Here is a 19239-nt window from a genome sequence, read left to right on the forward strand (position 1 = left end):
TCACAGAGCTGACGTCTGAGCTTGAAATCATTTGGTATTATTGCTTCTACACACTGTTTGTTAGACATGTATTACTGCTGCTCCACCAATACTCTGCACGTTACATTCTTCAAAGTTCGCAATTACTGGCAAGCTGACAGGTGCTTATTGATATACCTCTCCCCACATAATCAAGCATAATCTCTACAAATTCTACACTTTTGCTGAGAATCTTGGCCGGCTCTCCTGTGACTTGAGTGACACTATTCCTTAGACACTGATGTGACAGAAATCATGGGATAGTGATATGCATATATACAGATGGTGGTAGTATAGTGTACACAAGGTATAAAAAGACAGTGCATAGATGGAGCTGTCATATGTAATCAAGTGATTCATAGGAAAAGGTTTCTGACATGATTATGACTGCACAATGGGAATTAACAGACTTTGAACACAGAATCGTAAATGAAGCTGGACACATGGGACATTGTATTTTGGAAATCCTTAGGGAAGTCAATATTTTGTGATCTACAGTGTTAAGAGTGTGCTGAGAATACCAAATTTCAGGCATTACCTCTCACCACGGACAATGCAGTAGCCGATGGTCTTCATTTAACAACTGAGAGAAGCGGCAGTTGTAAAGAGTTGTCAGTGCTAACAGACAAGCAACAGTGCATCGAAATAACTGCAGAAATCAATGTGGGACATGTGATGAACATATCCATTTGGACAATGCAGAAAACTTGGTGTTCACAGGCTACGGCAGCAGACGAATGACATGAGTGACTTTTCTAGCAGCAAGACATCACCTGTATGTAGTGCCTCTCCTGGACTCGTGACCATATCGATTGGACCCTAGATGACTGGAAAAATGTGGGCTGGTCAGATGAGTCCCAATTTCAGTTGGTAAGAACCGATGGTACAGTTTGAGTGTGATGCAGACCCCAAGAAGCTGTGGACCCATTATCAACAAGGTCTGTGCAAGCTGGTGGTGGCTCCATAATGGTGCGGGGCTGTATTTACATGGAGTGGATTGGGTCCTCAGGATGTTCAGCTACTTGGAGACCATTTGCCACCACTCATCGATGTCACATTCCCAAAAAACAATGGAATTTTTATGGATGACAATGTGTCACGTCATCAGGCTACAATTGTTTGCTATTGGTCTGAAGAACATTCTGGACAATTTGAGTGGATGGTTTGGCCCCCAGATGACCTGACATGAATCTCACTGAACACATATGGGACATGATCAAGAGGTCAGTTTCTGCACAAAATCCTGCACTGGCACTACTTTCGCAATTATAGACAGCTATAGACGCAGCATTGTTCAATATTTGTTCAGAGGATTGCCAGTGACTTGTTGAGCCCATGTCGTGTCAAGTTGCTGCACTACGCGTGGCGAAAGGAGGTCGGACATGATATTAGGAGGTATACCACGACTTTTGTTACTGCAGTGTATGTTTTAATCTGTGGTAATGGGGCAGTTTGCATACAAACACCTCATGTGCACTGATTATTGAAGACCTCAAGCCACCTGTAATATTTATTTCTGACTATTGGTGCCTTATTTCAAAATTGTCAGTTTATGATCTTCTACTGACCATAAAGATTTGGGATACACCACAAATTCAGTCACAAAGGAATGACTCCAAGACAATTGCAATCAACACAAATATCATGTACTGTACATCAGGAGATGAGAAACAACAAAACACCTGACCAAAAACAAATGTAATGCATTCAGCTGTTGAGACACTCTACCACGAATATGAAGGGCTCTGCTTCACATTCTTTCGACACTGATACTTGTAATCACATTCTTGCATCTGTAGAAGTCACCCAGTACTCTATCATAGCCAACATGCTTGTCAGGTTCCAGAATCAACATAGGGAGATAAGTCATTGGTGATACAAAGTACCATTGTACTCTTTTATGACAGAAATCTACTGGTGAGAATGGTAATACACTGTAAGGATTTTGAATCACATGATCCCAATATAAGATGTAAAACTGCCAATACTCTTCGGTAGTGGTAGACACAAGGAGATATCTACATCTAATCTACATTTACATTATCCTTTGCAAGCCACTGCATGGTGCATACCCATTCCTTTTCTGATCCATCCACAAACAGAGTGACAGGAAAAAAAAGTCTATATGCCTCTGTATGAGTCTTAATTTCTCTTATCTTTGTGATACTTAATAAAAATGTACATTGGTGGCAGTAGAATTGTCCTGTAGTCAGTTTTAAATGCTGGTTCTCTAAATTTTCTCAAAAGAGTGTTTTTCCAAATGAATGTTGTCTTCCCTCTAAGGATTCCCACATGAGTTCCCCAAGTATCTCTGTAATACATGCATGTTGATTGAACCTACTGATAACAAATCTAGCAACCAGTTTCTGAATTGCTTTGATGTCTTCCTGTAATATGACCTGGTGGAGATCCCACACACTTGAATAGTACTCAAGAATGGGTTGGACTAGCGTTCTTGTTGTGATCTCCTTTACAGATGATCTACACTTTCCTAAAATTCTTCCAATAAACCAAAGTTGACCAGTCACCTTATGTACCATAGTTGTTAACATGATCATTCTATTTCATATCACTTTGCAATGTTGCACCTAGATATTTAATTTATGCAACTGTATCAAGCAACACAACACTAACACTGTATTTGAACACTAAAGAATTGTTTTCCCTACTCATCTGCTTCAATTTACATTTTTCTACATTTACAGCATGCTGCCATTCATCACACAAACTAGAAAGTTATCTCATATCATATCAGTGACGACACCTTCCCATACACCATAGCATCATCAGAAAACAGCTGTAAAATGCTGCTCTCCCTGTCTGTCGGATCATTTATGTATAGAGAGAATAAGAGAGGTCCTATCACACTTCCCTGGAGCCCTAATGATACCCTTGTCTCTGATGAATGGTCACGGTCGAGGACCACATATGTGGTTCTATTACTTAAGAAGTCTTCAAGCCACTAACATATCAGGGAACCTGTTCCATATGGTGACAAACTCTTTCCGTAAACAGAGAAATATGTAATCTGCCTGTTGCCCTTCATCCATAGTTCAAAGGATATCATGTGAGAAAAGCGTAAGCTGAGTTTCACATACGTGATGATTTGTAAATATATGCTAATTTGTGGACAAAAGTTTTTATGTCTCAAGGAAATGTATCACACCCTAACTCAGAATATGTTCAAGATTTCTGCAGCAAACCAATGTGAAGGATATTGATCTGTAATTCTGTAGGTCCCTTTTACTCTTCTTATCTATACGAGAGCCACCTGAGCTTTTTTTCAGTTACTTCAGACTTTGCACTGAGCGAGAGATTCGTGATAAATACAGGCTGAGAAAGGGGTTAATGCCGTAGAGTACTCTCTGCAAAACTGAATTGGGATTCCATTCGGACCTGGCGACTTAACTGTTTTCAACTCTTTCAGGTGCTTCCATGCCACAGGGATGCCTATTAATATGTCCTCTATATCAAAGTCTGTGCGACTGTTAAATGATGATAGATTTGTAGGACCCACCGCAAAATTTAATACTTCACTTTCCTTTTACTGGCTCCTATTGCCACACCAGACTCGTCAACGAATGACTGGATAGAAGCCTTTGACTTGCTTATCAGTTTTAATGAGGACCAGAATTTTCTGAGGTTCTCAGCAAGATCTTTTGCTAAGGCGTAAAAGTGGAAGTGGTTGTATGCTTCGCACATTAATCTTTCCTGTGCATGGCATTAGTGAAAGTATGCCTATGACAAAAGGCTAAACTGTTATATGACTGGGCTAATTGAAACTTGAACCTGATATCTATACATATCAATTTTGTTAATGAAATAATATAAAAAAATTGTTGACCAAGACTAGATATTTTAAGTCAGCAAAATATGATCAACATTATGTCCACAAATAAATAATTTTTAAAAAAGGTTCCTGTTTCAAATGCAAGGTGTTCTGTTACAAATGACTGAAAATCTATTTGCAGTCACAATTAAAGAGAACTACATAGTAACAAATATTTTTACATTCTGGACTCAATAAGTGAAAACTTCCTTTTTATAGGATCTCACATATGTGCACAAGATACACTGAACACTAATAATGTTGAGGTTAGTAAATACAATAGATGGGTACCAGTAGCTCCATACAAGCTTCTGAAACAACATATTTTGTAAGTGTTTAAATTTTTCAAGCACAGACCTATTAAAAGCAGAAAATTAGATGCCTAGGTTGAATGCTGTTCATATTATTTTGCAACATGTGTCACTCAAATGAACAATTCGGGTGCCTGCCGCCTTCTCTTGAACAAAAGCCATTACAAATCATGAGCTTACTGGACACCAGTAAATTAGTAGATTATTATAAATTTGGAAGTATTGTTAGAGAAAAACAATGACAGCCAAATCAGAGTAAATCTAAACATAAAATATAAAAACACAAAAGTCAAATATATAGGATGATGATATCTAATTTTTTGTCGCACATATGAAATGTGGTTACTATTTAGTAAAATACCTATTATCTGCTCGGAGCTGTGAAACTCTTTTTGTCGTATCCTCAAGCATTGCTTGCACAACTGATAATTTTTCATCATCGTCACCTCTCTGATTCAGTTTCAGCATCTTGTTTTCATGCTGCAGCCTCAGAAGTTTTTCCCTGCACAAATGCAAAATCAAATTATAACACATTTCATAAGCAACGATCTCATGCCTATTCTTCCGATTACATACAATGGAAACATTAGAAAACATTAGAAAATTGTCAGGTATAGAAAGCATTAAGATCAATCCTATTATACAGTTAATTATATATCGCTACTACGTAATTTAGCAAAAAAATTACAGAGCTCTTAAGAAAGCATAGCTTAAAAATATAAATCTGCTTGCTCTGTCACCCATCAACATAAAAGGAAACCACACACCCTCAGACGTACACAAGACACAGTAACCAAAAATGAGGCAGAGTTTTATTCCTGTTCTTATGCAATCACATGAGCAATAACAGTTAACACTGTTAAGTCCAGGACAGATATACAGAATTTCAGGAAACCATATAGTCATTCATCTTAGATAAACAGCAATATGAAAAGGAAAGATTGCTACCTACCAACAGAGGATTCGTTGAGTGGCAGACAAGCACACTGAAAAAGAGACTGCTAGACGTTATTAGTAGTTATCAGACTACATTCTTCATCAGATGTAAAACACACACACACACACACAGAGGGAGAGAGAGAGAGAGAGAGAGAGAGAGAGAGAGAGAGAGAGAGAGAGAGAGATACATACATAACGTACACACATGTGACCACTGTTGTCTATGGGCACTAAGGCCCATCTGTGACTGGGTCTGAGGTGCGCAACAACCTATGCTGGCGCGACAGGGGTGGGGGGGGGGGGGATAATGTGGGTACAGAAGAGGTATTGGGTGCAGACAGAGAGGGATAGCAGAGTGGATAGGAGTGGGGGAATATGCTAGTGCTGCCATGGGAATGGGCAAGGATATAGAGGAGACAGCACAGTGGGCTTGTAGTTACAGTATCAGGAGACTGTAATGGGTGGGGGTGGGCGAAGGGGAGAGGAGATAAGGTGTAGTATTACATAGGAAAGGATTTTACAGGTATATTAGTGGGATAAAAGGCATATCTACAACTGGAGTGGGAAACTTCAACGATTGCTTCACAGTCTGTGCCATCTGGGTTCTTCCCACCAACACCAGTTTTTCTGAATTGCGCAGGTGTGTAATATAGATTGAGCCAGGAAAAAATGAGAGGTGGGGGGGGGGGGGAGGGGGGGAGGGGAAGGTCCGTAGAAAACTCATGAATTAGTATATCATTATAAGCAAAGATTATGAATCAAATCCGGCATTAATTTCATGATATCTATCCCCAACTACTTAAACACTTTTACAGTCATATTTTCTGAATATAAAAACTGTGTGGTTTGATAGCTTAGTGTTTAAACATCATATAACACACAATACATTTGCAGTTTAGTCCTCAGTCAAACCTAGGACTACTTTTTGGTGGTTAATTATTTTCTCCTCTAGCAAAAATTGTTTTAACATAAAAACATCAAACTGCACTGTGGTTCAGTTAACACATCAAACAAATATATTCCTCTACAACTGGGTGATAAGCCATGAAGTTAAGTCTGAGAGAACTACAACTTCCTTTTTTCTGAGTTGAGTATCTATGGCCTGCGTGGTAACAACCAATTGCATTTTAATGTCTAGGTCTTGTTCTTGTTCCAGCTTTGACTTCCTGTCAGTATCTTCTGAGCCCACCAAGAAGTGCCTGTTTATGCTCTTCACACAGAGGTCCTCTCCGTCTTTTGGACGTTGATGCCATTTTAAAACCTTCATAGTTGTTCACCAATCTTCTAAATTTGTTCCTGCCAGGAATTTCTCTCTATGAGATACCAATCTGCCCGAGATCTTTTCCACATTCTTCAAACCATCTCGGCCCTGTTTTCTTAGATTGGGTGAAACTCCATATTCTTTTTGTTAGTCGGTCACCGTCCGTCGCCATGAGATGACCATAAAATAACAATTGTCTCTTCTTAATGGATGCTGTGATAGGTTCTGTCTTGCTGTACAAGTCCTCATTTGCTCACATTCACCATTGTCCATCAACCCATCTATTACCTAGGATTTTCCTTAATGTCCTATGCTCTCACTTTTCCAGTCACTCAGATTGACCTTGTGTATTCATGGTCAAAGTTTTGGACACATATAAGTCCTCAGGTTTTACAACTGTATAATAATGTTGGAACTTGCCCCTTATAATCACAGACTTTTTGTTATAGATATTCTTTGTCCCTTGGTATGCCTTGTCTACCTTCCTCATCCTGACATTAATTGCTTCTTCTTCTAATCCATTCTCCTGGATGACTTCAGTGAGATACCTGAAATTCTTAATTTGTACGATTTTTACCAGATTGGTGATAATCCATTCAGGTCCATCACAGATGTTTGTCATATATTTTGTCTTTTGAATAGAGATCTGGAGTCCAACTTTTGCACCAATTTCAGACAGCCTATTTCTCTTGTTGACTGCTGACTCTTTGTTGTTAGCAAAAATGGCCAGGTCATCTGCAAAGGCCAAGCTGTCAATGTACACCCCTTTGTTCTTAGGACCAAGTCTGAACCGCTCTTCATTTGTTTCTTCTTGGGCCAACAACTTTCTCCACTCTTGAATGGCTTTTTCCAAGACGCAGTTGAAAAGCAATGGGGATAGTCCATCTCCTTGTCTTACGACCGTTCTGATTGTAAAGGGTTCTGAAATCTCACCAATAACTTTTATTTTTGACACCGTGTTAGTGAGAGTTTGTTTGATCAGCTTTCTTGATGTATCATCCACCCCAAACTCTTCCGAAATATTCATTAATGCCTCTCAGTTGATGGAGTCATAAGCCTTCTGAAAATCAACAAACACGAGCATGTAGTTATTTCCTCCAGTTTTTTATGTTCTTCAGGTTAAAGATCTGTTCTGGGCAAGAAAGGCCCTTTCGGAAACCAGCTTGATATTCCCCAATCAGTTGGTCAAGATGACATTCTATTCTGTTCTGTATTACTTTGGAGAGAATCTAATATGGAGCAGATACTAATGAGTTGCCCCTATAGTTATGGACATTCTTTTTATTGCTTTTTTGTGTAGAGGATGGATTAAAGCTGACTGCCATTCAGTTGGTATCATCCCAGTTCTCCAGATCTCCTCAAATAGTTGGACTAGTACATCTAGAGTTTCACTATTTGTCAGCTTCAGTAGTTCCGCTACTATTGAATCCTCTCCAGCTGCCTTATTATTCTTAAGGTGGTTGTTGATCTCTTTGATCTCCTCTTTACCAGGTGGAGATGAGTTGGGTAGTTTGTGGATCAGGGCACGTACACTGAATCTTTCTTTTGGTTCATCACTGTTATATTTATATTTGAAACACATTTTTACCGGAACTGGCTTTTTATAAATGAAGAATAAATGATAATTTATCAACAAGATATCATTTAGAAAGTGTCACATACACCGTGTACTTACTCATGTAATTTCATTAACACAATTCTCAATATCAAAAGATCTACTCTCTCAGGCTATGGAATGAACACACTTTTATGGCTATCAAAAAATGAAGAAATTGTGAAGATGTGATATTCCTAAACCACTTTCAAAATACAAATGATCATACACTCATAAGATGCACAGTATAAACAGATAGGGTCATTCCATATGAAATCAACAAATAAAAAAATAAATTTGACCCTTCGTAATTTAGAATTTTGTAATTTTTTGTCATTTAATTCAACCTATCAAAATAAGATAAAATCCAAAATTAAAATTTTTTTGGACATTTTGTTATGGAGTTATTAATTTTTAAAGTTTCCGAAATTGTGCGATTTTTGCCATATTTTGAAACCTTAAAATGGTCATATCTCAAAAAGGATTTGATGTACAGACCTGAACATTTGTACCATTTTATTCAGTTTAGTACAGACTTTGAAAATACGTGATGCTTGGCCGAACTGAACCAATTTTTTTTTTAATTCCGAATATTTCAAAATGGATCTTTTTGTTTTGGAAAAAAAGTCTGTCAGTTGTACATTATTACTTAATTTGTGTGCCAAATTTCATGATGGTTTTCCAAAGGGAACATATGGAAATAAATGTTATTTTACTGCTATTTGTATTGATAAATGTATCTCAACCACACACGGTTAGCAAGATGGTTCCTTAAACTACTCTTAAAATGAAATTATTGAGTACTAATTAAGTATACTTCACTTTATCATTTTAAAATTGTAGTAAACTATACCCTATAACAATACCATAAATAACGTAATGAATGATATGCATTTTCCATTTTATATAACTACCCATTTACAGTAGTTGTAGGTGAGGGAAAGAGGACCAGGTTGCTTTGTGCACGTATAATCTTAAAGTGCTTAATCACCCAATAAAATGTTGAAAGGCACCTGTTGGAATATGACACGTACGTAGTGCAGTCCACAAAGTGGAGTATTGTACTTGTTGTATTCCAACATGAGGGTTCAAAGTTTTATTGGGAAATTATTCATTTCAAATCATAACACTGGTACATTTGTACAACTTTGTCACCTTAGGATGTTCATATAGAATGAAACCAGTGGCTCACTATATGTACATAAAGTAATAGTGAAAGTGGTTTTATTAACACTCATATTAAGAAGCACAACATGATCAAATATTAACTTCATTCCAATTGTTTGAGTGGGGTAAAGCATAAATGCCGTCAGTCACTTCTACATGACAAATGATGAGCAAGCAGCATAAAAAAGAAGCAGACACAGGGACACAAATGTATCATGCATTTATTCCTATGAGCAAAGCCAAAGGTAATGGTAAAGCAAAAATTGGTTTTTGTTCATAAAATTCAGGTGGGTCCAGATGCGGCATGCTTTTGAACATTCACACAACATCTTGCTTGCGCTTATGACAAACGGTGGGTGGCTTCTGTGCTATCCAGAGGTGACAACACAGAAGTAAAGATTTTATTTACATATCAGCATGGGTCAGCTCTTTCTTTTTCAAAGCCCAAAAAAATCAGATAAACTGACTAATTAAAAAAACTTCATACTTTGTAAATTAAATCCCTCAACTGCAACTTGAAAGAACATACAGACTACCAGATGAAGAGCTCCTAAAAGCCTCAGATTATATTGGAAAAGAATGTTATGTTACAATTATTTATGTCATTATTGCTTGGGAGAACTAGGTTACATCATTTAAAAGAAAAGTGCAACACATCTTTTTAGACTCAAATAAGATTGTTATTGGGTCACCATAACCTCTTTCTTGTTGAAGATGAGTAAAAAATTTCTCTTTGCATGGCAATCAAATAATACATTGTTAAATAATTACAGCTACCTCATTGTTTCATTAATGATATTGATAAAATTTAATGTATCTGTAAAATGAAGACATCATTAAGGAGTCTGTTTTGAGCATGTGTTGTTATGGTGTATGTTAAAATATCTTCACAGTTAACACAGGGCAGTCAAATGCGAATTTAAATATAAGTGTACAGTTATAATACTGTAATACATTGTCACTAAATACAAAATAATGATTTGACAGCCTTTTTCGGTTTTGACATATTACAGCTTAGTAACAAGTCCAACGCCCTACACGCTAATCACGAGGTGCTGCACTAATCAGTTGAATAAAATTTATTTTAATATGTTCCCACTGGAGCACCATCATATAAGTTGGCACACACATTAACATATATTGTGCGAGTAATGAATTGTTATGAATATCATCAATTAGCATACACTTTTAAAGTTTATAAGAAACTGAATAAGATATGTAAGTCAAATAATTTTTGAGATATGCTGACTTTAAGGTTTCAAAACATAACAAATATCACATAATTTTGGAAGTTTTAAAAATTAATAGCTCAAAAAATAATGGTCAAAAATTTTTTAATTTGGAGTTTTTCATACAAACAACTATAAGTTTACAACAAATTATCAAAATCTGAGACATCAAGAACCAGACCATTGGCTGATTTCATATGGACTGACCCAATATCAAGCTTGAAAGAAACAGACTCAGGCAAGGAGTTAGAAAAATGTAGATTATGCTGCCTAACATAAGAATATGGAGTTATACCACATTAAATTAGGCAACAATTCAACATCATACAAAATAAAGGTTATACAGATTTTAGCAAAAGAGGATGAGAAATTATTTAACAAAGGCATGTAAGCAAACAGCGAAAGATGTTGCAGGTATGAAGAAAGCAAAAGAAAAGAATATTTCAGATGGAACAAAGCGGCTATTCAAGAGGAGGTGAGAGTTTCAAGGAAACAACTGTAGAGATATGATAGAGTATTCTGACTTAAATAAAACTATTCAATACTGTCGTCAAAGAGGTGAACAATATAATAAAAAATTGATAACAGATACAACTGAAAATAATTACAGTATGAAGAAAACAAAACAGAAACTTATGTGGGGTAGACATCACATTTCATCAGTTAAGATGGGGAATGCCACAGTAATTAACAACAGAGAGGAAACTGTACAAATGTTCTTAAATTTTTGTATGGTTTAGTAGACGAATACAGAGAACTGATACTTACTAACAAAATTGACATTCCAGAAGTAATGTCAGATAAGGGAGACATTTGTGGTGTGAAGAAAGGAAAGGTGCCTGGAGATGATGATGTTTCGATTCGAATATTTAATGCTTGAGGTAAAGCAATAGATGACTGTTCCTCAAGTCTGTAAAAATAGTGTAATTATTCTACTTTCTACAAGAAAGATGACAGCTTTACCAATTTTATCACAGAATGGACCACTCGCAAGTCATTAACAAATGTATATAACTGCACAATGAATAGAAGTTACCACGCTGTATGGGATTCCTATATTTTGAGAAAAATATTAGTTCACTTTCAGTTAAATCTCTACTAAGAGTCCTAGAAATACTAGAGACTTTTTCAACCTATGTTAGTATACTGAAAAATATATACATCAGTGCTAGAGCTTCCATTATACTCCACATGGACAAGGAAAAACAAGAACTGAAAGCAGAGTAAGGCAAGGAGATTCCACATAGCAACAACTATTCTTTTCTTAGTAGCAGAGAATATTTTCAGATCACTAAACTGGAAAAAAGAATAAGGAATATATGTTAATATGCCAGAACAATATTTTGCTGAGGATATTGTACTTTTTGTTTTCTGTGTAGATAAACTTCAACAACACATGGAAGAACAAAGAAAGTTTGAAGGTAGGCTTGAAAATCAGTTACAGAGAAACTAAAATAATGTGTATAGCATTAATGGAAATTCCTGGATGGAGCTATGCACAAAAAAAAAAAGGGAAAAGCAACCACTCACCTATAGTGGACCAATGAGGAGAGCACAGTAATACAGAAAAGAAAACAGCATTCATACTAGCTTTCAAGCACTATTTCTTTTTCTAGCATTAGTACACACTCCTGTGGTCATGGCAAGACTCTTTTCATAGCCACAGGAGCATGCATGTGGGTGTCTGTGTGCGTGTGAATGAGTGTACTATTGCTAGAATAAGAGCTAGTGCTCAAAAGCTAGTGTGAATGCTGTTTTGTTATGTGTTACTGTGCTCCATGAACATATCCACTATAGGTGAGTGTTTCCTTTCCTCTACAATAATGTGCAATCAGTATATCAAAAATAAAATACTAAAAATTAAAAATGAAGACACACAGCCCCAGTTCATGACTATTATATTCATAGCAGTTGAGGACAACAATTGGATCGATAGCAGATTATACATGACATCATAAACAGAAACCGTCAAATTCAATATACACATCCTCCGTGGAAAGAGTCCTGTACTCCATACACGTACATCTTGCACAGACTGTAAACACTTTCGAGTTAAACATTCACGTCACTCTTAACAGTAAATAAAAGGGGCACCAACAAATTTTAAATAAACAGAAATCTTCAAATGGTCAATTCTTTCACACCCACTATCACCACCATAACCACTTCATGTTTCAATAAACTTGCAGATTTCCTCAGAAATATCATGTACTTTTCATGTTTCGTAAACGTTATCTTAATCTTTCCCATCTCTCTTTTAATTTTACAGTTTTCTCTATACAGGGTGTTACAAAAAGGTATGGCCAAACTTTCAGGAAACATTCCTCACACACAAAGAAAGAAAATATGTTATGTGAACATGTGTCCGGACACGTTTACTTTCCATGTTAGAGCTCATTTTATTACTTCTCTTCAAATCACATTAATCATGTAATGGAAACACACAGCAACAGAACATACCAGCGTGACTTCAAACACTTTGTTATAGGAAATGTTCAAAATGTCCTCCGTTAGCGAGGATACATGCATCCAACCTCCGTCGCATGGAATCCCTGATGCGCTTATGCAGCCCTGGAGAATGGCGTATTGTATGACAGCCGTCCACAATACGAGCACAAAGAGTCTCTACATTTGGTACCGGGGTTGCGTAGACAAGAGCTTTCAAATGCCCCCATAAATGAAAGTCAAGAGGGTTGAGGTCAGGAGAGTGTGGAGGCCATGGAATTGGTCCACCTCTACCAATCCATCGGTCACCAAATCTGTTGTTGAGAAGCGTACGAACACTTCGACTGAAATGTGCAGGAGCTCCATCGTGCATGAACCACATGTTGTGTTGTACTTGTAAAGGCACATGTTCTAGCAGCACAGGTAGAGTATCCCGTATGAAATCATGACAACGTGCTCCATTGAGCGTGGGTGGACGAAACTAAAATAAGCTCTAACATGGAAATTAAGCGTTTCCGGACACATGTCCACATAACATACACTCCTGGAAATGGAAAAAAGAACACATTGACACCGGTGTGTCAAGACCCACCATACTTGCTCCGGACACTGCGAGAGGGCTGTACAAGCAATGATCACACGCACGGCACAGCGGACACACCAGGAACCGCGGTGTTGGCCGTCGAATGGCGCTAGCTGCGCAGCATTTGTGCACCGCCGCCGTCAGTGTCAGCCAGTTTGCCGTGGCATACGGAGCTCCATCGCAGTCTTTAACACTGGTAGCATGCCGCGACAGCGTGGGCGTGAACCGTATGTGCAGTTGACGGACTTTGAGCGAGGGCGTATAGTGGGCATGCGGGAGGCCGGGTGGACGTACCGCCGAATTGCTCAACACGTGGGGCGTGAGGTCTCCACAGTACATCGATGTTGTCGCCAGTGGTCGGCAGAAGGTGCACATGCCCGTCGACCTGGGACCGGACCGCAGCGACGCACGGATGCACGCCAAGACCGTAGGATCCTACGCAGTGCCGTAGGGGACCGCACCGCCACATCCCAGCAAATTAGGGACACTGTTGCTCCTGGGGTATCGGCGAGGACCATTCGCAACCGTCTCCATGAAGCTGGGCTACGGTCCCGCACACCGTTAGGCCGTCTTCCGCTCACGCCCCAACATCGTGCAGCCCGCCTCCAGTGGTGTCGCGACAGGCGTGAATGGAGGGACGAATGGAGACGTGTCGTCTTCAGCGATGAGAGTCGCTTCTGCCTTGGTGCCAATGATGGTCGTATGCATGTTTGGCGCCGTGCAGGTGAGCGCCACAATCAGGACTGCATACGACCGAGGCACACAGGGCCAACACCCGGCATCATGGTGAGGGGAGCGATCTCCTACACTGGCCGTACACCACTGGTGATCGTCGAGGGGACACTGAATAGTGCACGGTACATCCAAACCGTCATCGAACCCATCGTTCTACCATTCCTAGACCAGCAAGGGAACTTGCTGTTCCAACAGGACAATGCACGTCCGCATGTATCCCGTGCCACCCAACGTGCTGGAGAAGGTGTAAGTCAACTACTCTGGCCAGCAAGATCTCCGGATCTGTCCCCCATTGAGCATGTTTGGGACTGGATGAAGCGTCATCTCACGCGGTCTGCACGTCCAGCACGAACGCTGGTCCAACTGAGGCGCCAGGTGGAAATGGCATGGCAAGCCGTTCCACAGGACTACATCCAGCATCTCTATGATCGTCTCCATGGGAGAATAGCAGCCTGCATTGCTGCGAAAGGTGGATATACACTGTACTAGTGCCGACATTGTGCATGCTCTGTTGCCTGTGTCTATGTGCCTGTGGTTCTGTCAGTGTGATCATGTGATGTATCTGACCCCAGGAATGTGTCAATAAAGTTTCCCCTTCCTGGGACAATGAGTTCACGGTGTTCTTATTTCAATTTCCAGGAGTGTATTTTCTTCATTTGTGTGTGAGGAATGGTTCCAGGAAGTTTGGCCGTACCTTTTCGTAACACCCTGCATACTGGATGGTTATAAATAAACTGATGGTGTTTTGAGTGCTGCAGTGCAGGCTGTATACATTGCAGGACACTGACACAGATCATGTTCATGTCCATTAATTAGTGCACTCGTGGAGTATGCTGAAAAAATTAACAGTTCCACTTTCTGACACCAGGTGAAAATATGGCACTGTACGCAGTCTGGCACTGTAAGCAGTCAAAATGTGAAATGTTTCTTGTTTCGACATCAGTATGCTATTTGTCACTTACCGATGCACGTTCATTTCCAGTGAAAGTGTAAATGGTTAAGAAGGCTGAAGTTTTCCATACAAAATGCAATTGCTGTTGCGAAGAAAGACCACGGACTGCTGGTAAAGTTGTTTTATCAGAAAGCCGGCAACAGCAGTGCTGCATTGCAGGAATATTACTGACAGAAACAGCTGCAAAGAGGCTCCCTGTCAATAAATGGGCTAAAGAATATGGTCAAGACAGCTGAAGAAACATGTGCATTAGGTGGTGCAGCAGGGAGAGGGAGGTGGCCCATTTCCATGGCAGTTGTTGATGAAGTAGCTGTAGCTATAGCCGACCATGCAGCAAATGCCTCAAATTCTGCAGCCAATGCTCAATCTGTGTCATGGGAATTCCCCATTAACAACAACATTATCAGCTTCATGACATATCCAACACCCAAAATGCTTCACTGGTAATTGATAGCTTGTATTAAAGTGTTCTTTCACATACAATAAAGGGTGAAGAAAAAATGCCGCACTTTGAGATCGGCATGTCATTCCTCATCCAGATTCAAGAGAAAAGTTTATCTAGCAAAATCAGACTGTGTCATTTTGAAAACACCTGTATGGAAATGATAAGCTAGCAACACAGTCACAATGTGCAGCATATAGAGGAACATGTATCACCCTACATTACCATACTAGCCACTGTAGCTCACTGAATAGACTACTGGGACATCAAACCCACATCCACCACTAAGTTATGGTTCGAATCCTTGTCAGGTTCCTTTCTTATTTTCTAGATATCTGGCACCTAGTTCTCATCATTTATAAGCACAATATTGTTTTCTCATGTGAGAATAGCATATCACATGGCAGTCCAATCCATTAAATTTCAGGCTTGTGTCTAGTAACCACATAGTGCACAAACATAACTGGTCTTGTCAAGTTCATGTAAGGCAATTTCCTGATGGAGTAAACAAATTATGAATATGTCAACATGCTTTTGGTGCCAGGTGCATCTGGTAAACAAGCTGCTGCTACTTCTCCTACTCCTGCATATGCTGCATGGTACCCTCACAGGTACCTTCCCAATAAGAATGTTTTCCTTTGCCTGGCTCAACACCTTCAGGAAGCCGGTAATCTTCGTCCCCAAGTAACGGACAGAGATCATCCACGGACTACACGTACTCCACAAACAGAGGACATGATTCCTGAAACCATTCACCAATCACCTCGGCAAAGTACCCATAATATTGCAAGGCAGTTCCAGATATATCAAAGACTGATTGCTGAAGTGTTGCACGATGAAGAATTGCATCCATATCGTTACACATTGACTCAACACCTGGGGCCAGAAGACCGAATTCAATCAGTACAGATCTGTGAATGGCTTTTGTACCAAGTGGAAGATAACGAACATTTTATAAGGAATTTGATATGGACTGACGAACCTATCCTCCACAACAGCCATTATTGGTCGGAACACAACCCATGTTACCCGTGAACGTGGCTTTCAGACATGCTTTGGCATAAACCTGTGGGCTGGAATTGTGGGAGGAGTGCTTTTGGACCCGTATCTACTGCCGGAGAAGTTGAATGCACCTCTGTAACATACATTTCTTTACAATACTTTGCTTGATGCATTAGAAAACATTCCACTTGGTGTTCGGCAAGAGCTATGGTTTCAGGATGCTGGTGCACTGTCACACTTTGAAATGAATGTGTATAACTATTTAAATGAAATGTTTCCAGGGAACTGGATTGGTTGTGGAGGCCCAATGTCCTGGCCTCCACGTCTCCTGGACCTTAAGCCACAACTTTTTTATTCATGAGGACACTTAAAGGAACAAGTTTATAGCACTCCACCCATGAGTGTACACAATCTAATAGCTCATGTGAATGCCATTTCAGCAATGGTGGATGCAGGTGTGTTGCGTAGGGTCCAGCAAAGTACGATCCTGCAAGTGATGAAGTGTTTGTAAATGCAAGGTGGTCACTCCGAACATATTATCTGAAGTTAATATTACTTGTACGTGTATGTATAGTCTCTGGGAAGATAATCCTGGACGTCATACATACAGAATAGAATTATTGTACTTAGAATAATGTGCAATCTAGTGTAGCCTACCTATAGCATTTTTCGTAACTCACTGGCTACAGACAATCGTACTGAATCTACTGTTATTTTCTGTTGGCTTTATTTGGATTTTGGACAAAAAAAAGTGGTCATTTGTAAGAAGTTCATGTTACTCTTAATGTTTAAATAAAGGTAACAGTAAGAGAAAGAAATACATAAGATATTGCATTGTGGAGGTGTAAATTGGATACAATTTGATGCTTTAACTGAAAAAATGTTCGGCGTGAATCTGACTCAAACACGGGTGAGTCTGCATATCCATTCCACATGGCATTGCCTCATCTCACTGAGCTAATGAGATAGCTTCAGCACAGTGCAGAGTTCATGTTACCTGTTTTTGGCCACACTGCACATAGTTACAGCATTGCCAGAGCCTTGTTTTTCACATTGCATTTCTATTAAACCTATTGGTATGACTACTAAATGACTTTCGTGGTTAAAACTTTTTTGATAGTTAAACTTTTTCCTTGAACTGGAATGACAAATTGCATGCTGACCACCAGAAGCAGCATTTTTTCTTCACCCTGTATAGTGGCTGCCTCCTCATTTCAACCCCCAAAGAATTCCAAAGCTAAAACCAAGTTATGAAAGTGTGTGTACGGATGTCTATGTTTCCATGTTCCATACATCAGTCTGCCATAGGTGAGTGGTTGCCTTTCCTTATTTTACACATTATTATTCCAAATAGACTTGATTCAAGCATGGATTTTCCCCATGCATTTATTAAAAACTACACCATGAATTTTCTATCATTTTTCTCTGTCAATTTAAAATGGAAGGAAAGTACACTAATACTTACTTAATTTCAGGAGCTATCATGTTTTCAGGCACAGTTTCAACTAGAAGAGTATCTGGTGTACAGTTTCCACGCTGCTGCAGTTGTGAACACTTCAGTTCCTCATTTGTCTCTTTCAGGGAATCACGCTCAATGATTAGCCTCTACCAGCATAAAAGACAACACTCAGTTAAGTAGTGCATATCTGAAAGAAAAAATACTGAAGTGCAGTAACATGTAATACACAGTCAATACCTGATTTTCCCTCTGGAGGGCATGCAGTCGTTCTTGAAGTTTTTTACTTTCAAATTCAACTCTATCGGCTCTTTTTGTTTCCTCAATTAATTTTTCATCTAATTCTGCTACTTGTTTCTTATACATTTCTAACTGCTGCTTCAGTGTTCCACTCTTCCTCAACTCCTACAAAGAAAAAGGAATTTTATCAGCAAATTATGTTGCACTTCACTTTTTATTCTACTTTTTAGAAAATATATTTTCACTTTACTTCCATGGCGAATGTCATTCAGTCAAAGGGAAGTAACAGACTAACAGTATTTTAACATTAAGAAGATACTCAGTTTTAAATGTTTTCTGTCAGGAAGCAAAGACCTTCTGGTTTCTCATTCAGAAGCATTTTATTGTTCCTGCATGTTCTTTGCTTGTATTGTAAAAACCTTAATCCTTCATCACAGTGTGCAATCTCCAAGTCAGCATCTCATGAAACAAAATGAAACTTTTCCTTATATATTGGAAAACTGGTTATATGTATTACCTCAGATTAACATAACAGAGCACTTACTGAGGAGCCAGCCGTTACTGATGAAACTGGTCATTTAGGCCATTATTTAGTGTGTTACTGGCACATATGTAATTGATGTATCTTCAAGTGTAATAGATACTACAAAGGACCAAGCTTCAAGATTTATTTTTTCTATTTGCTCTAGTTCTTTGATAGATTACAAATTTTACATTAATGACGACAGAAAGTATAATTATCCTCCCAAGAAAAAAGTGTGAAGTGAGTTATTGAGCAATTCCTTCCTCTTGAGCTTCCTAATTTTCTTGCTCACTCAAACAACATGACATATTTGTAGCAGAATTACAGCAAACTGCCAAAGCTGATCACTGTAAGCACAAAATTATGTCAATGCAATCAAAATGTCTCAGCCATCCATGACAGCAGCTATTATGTTTGCTAATGTTTCTTTCGAAGTAATACTATAAACTGACAACAGAAGGCAGCAACAGTCAAGGGACAGGTAGGGCGACATCTGTACCGTGTTCTCATATG

At 39.0% G+C, this 19239-nt stretch overlaps 1 protein-coding gene across 1 annotated transcript in view; it reads right to left on the reverse strand.

The window, feature by feature from the left end:
- LOC124722119 (protein Hook homolog 3-like) overlaps positions 1-19239 on the reverse strand; it is a 209422-nt gene that overhangs the window by 44679 nt on the left and 145504 nt on the right. The window contains exons 9-11 of the mRNA XM_047247325.1: positions 18204-18368; positions 17973-18112; positions 4520-4660 (exon numbers count right to left, since the gene is read on the reverse strand). Of these exons, the coding sequence (XP_047103281.1) occupies positions 4520-4660; positions 17973-18112; positions 18204-18368 (446 nt within the window). The remainder of the gene's footprint in view (positions 1-4519; positions 4661-17972; positions 18113-18203; positions 18369-19239) is intronic.

This window comes from Schistocerca piceifrons, chromosome X (assembly GCF_021461385.2).
Source record: "Schistocerca piceifrons isolate TAMUIC-IGC-003096 chromosome X, iqSchPice1.1, whole genome shotgun sequence".
Lineage (NCBI taxonomy): Eukaryota > Metazoa > Arthropoda > Insecta > Orthoptera > Acrididae > Schistocerca > Schistocerca piceifrons.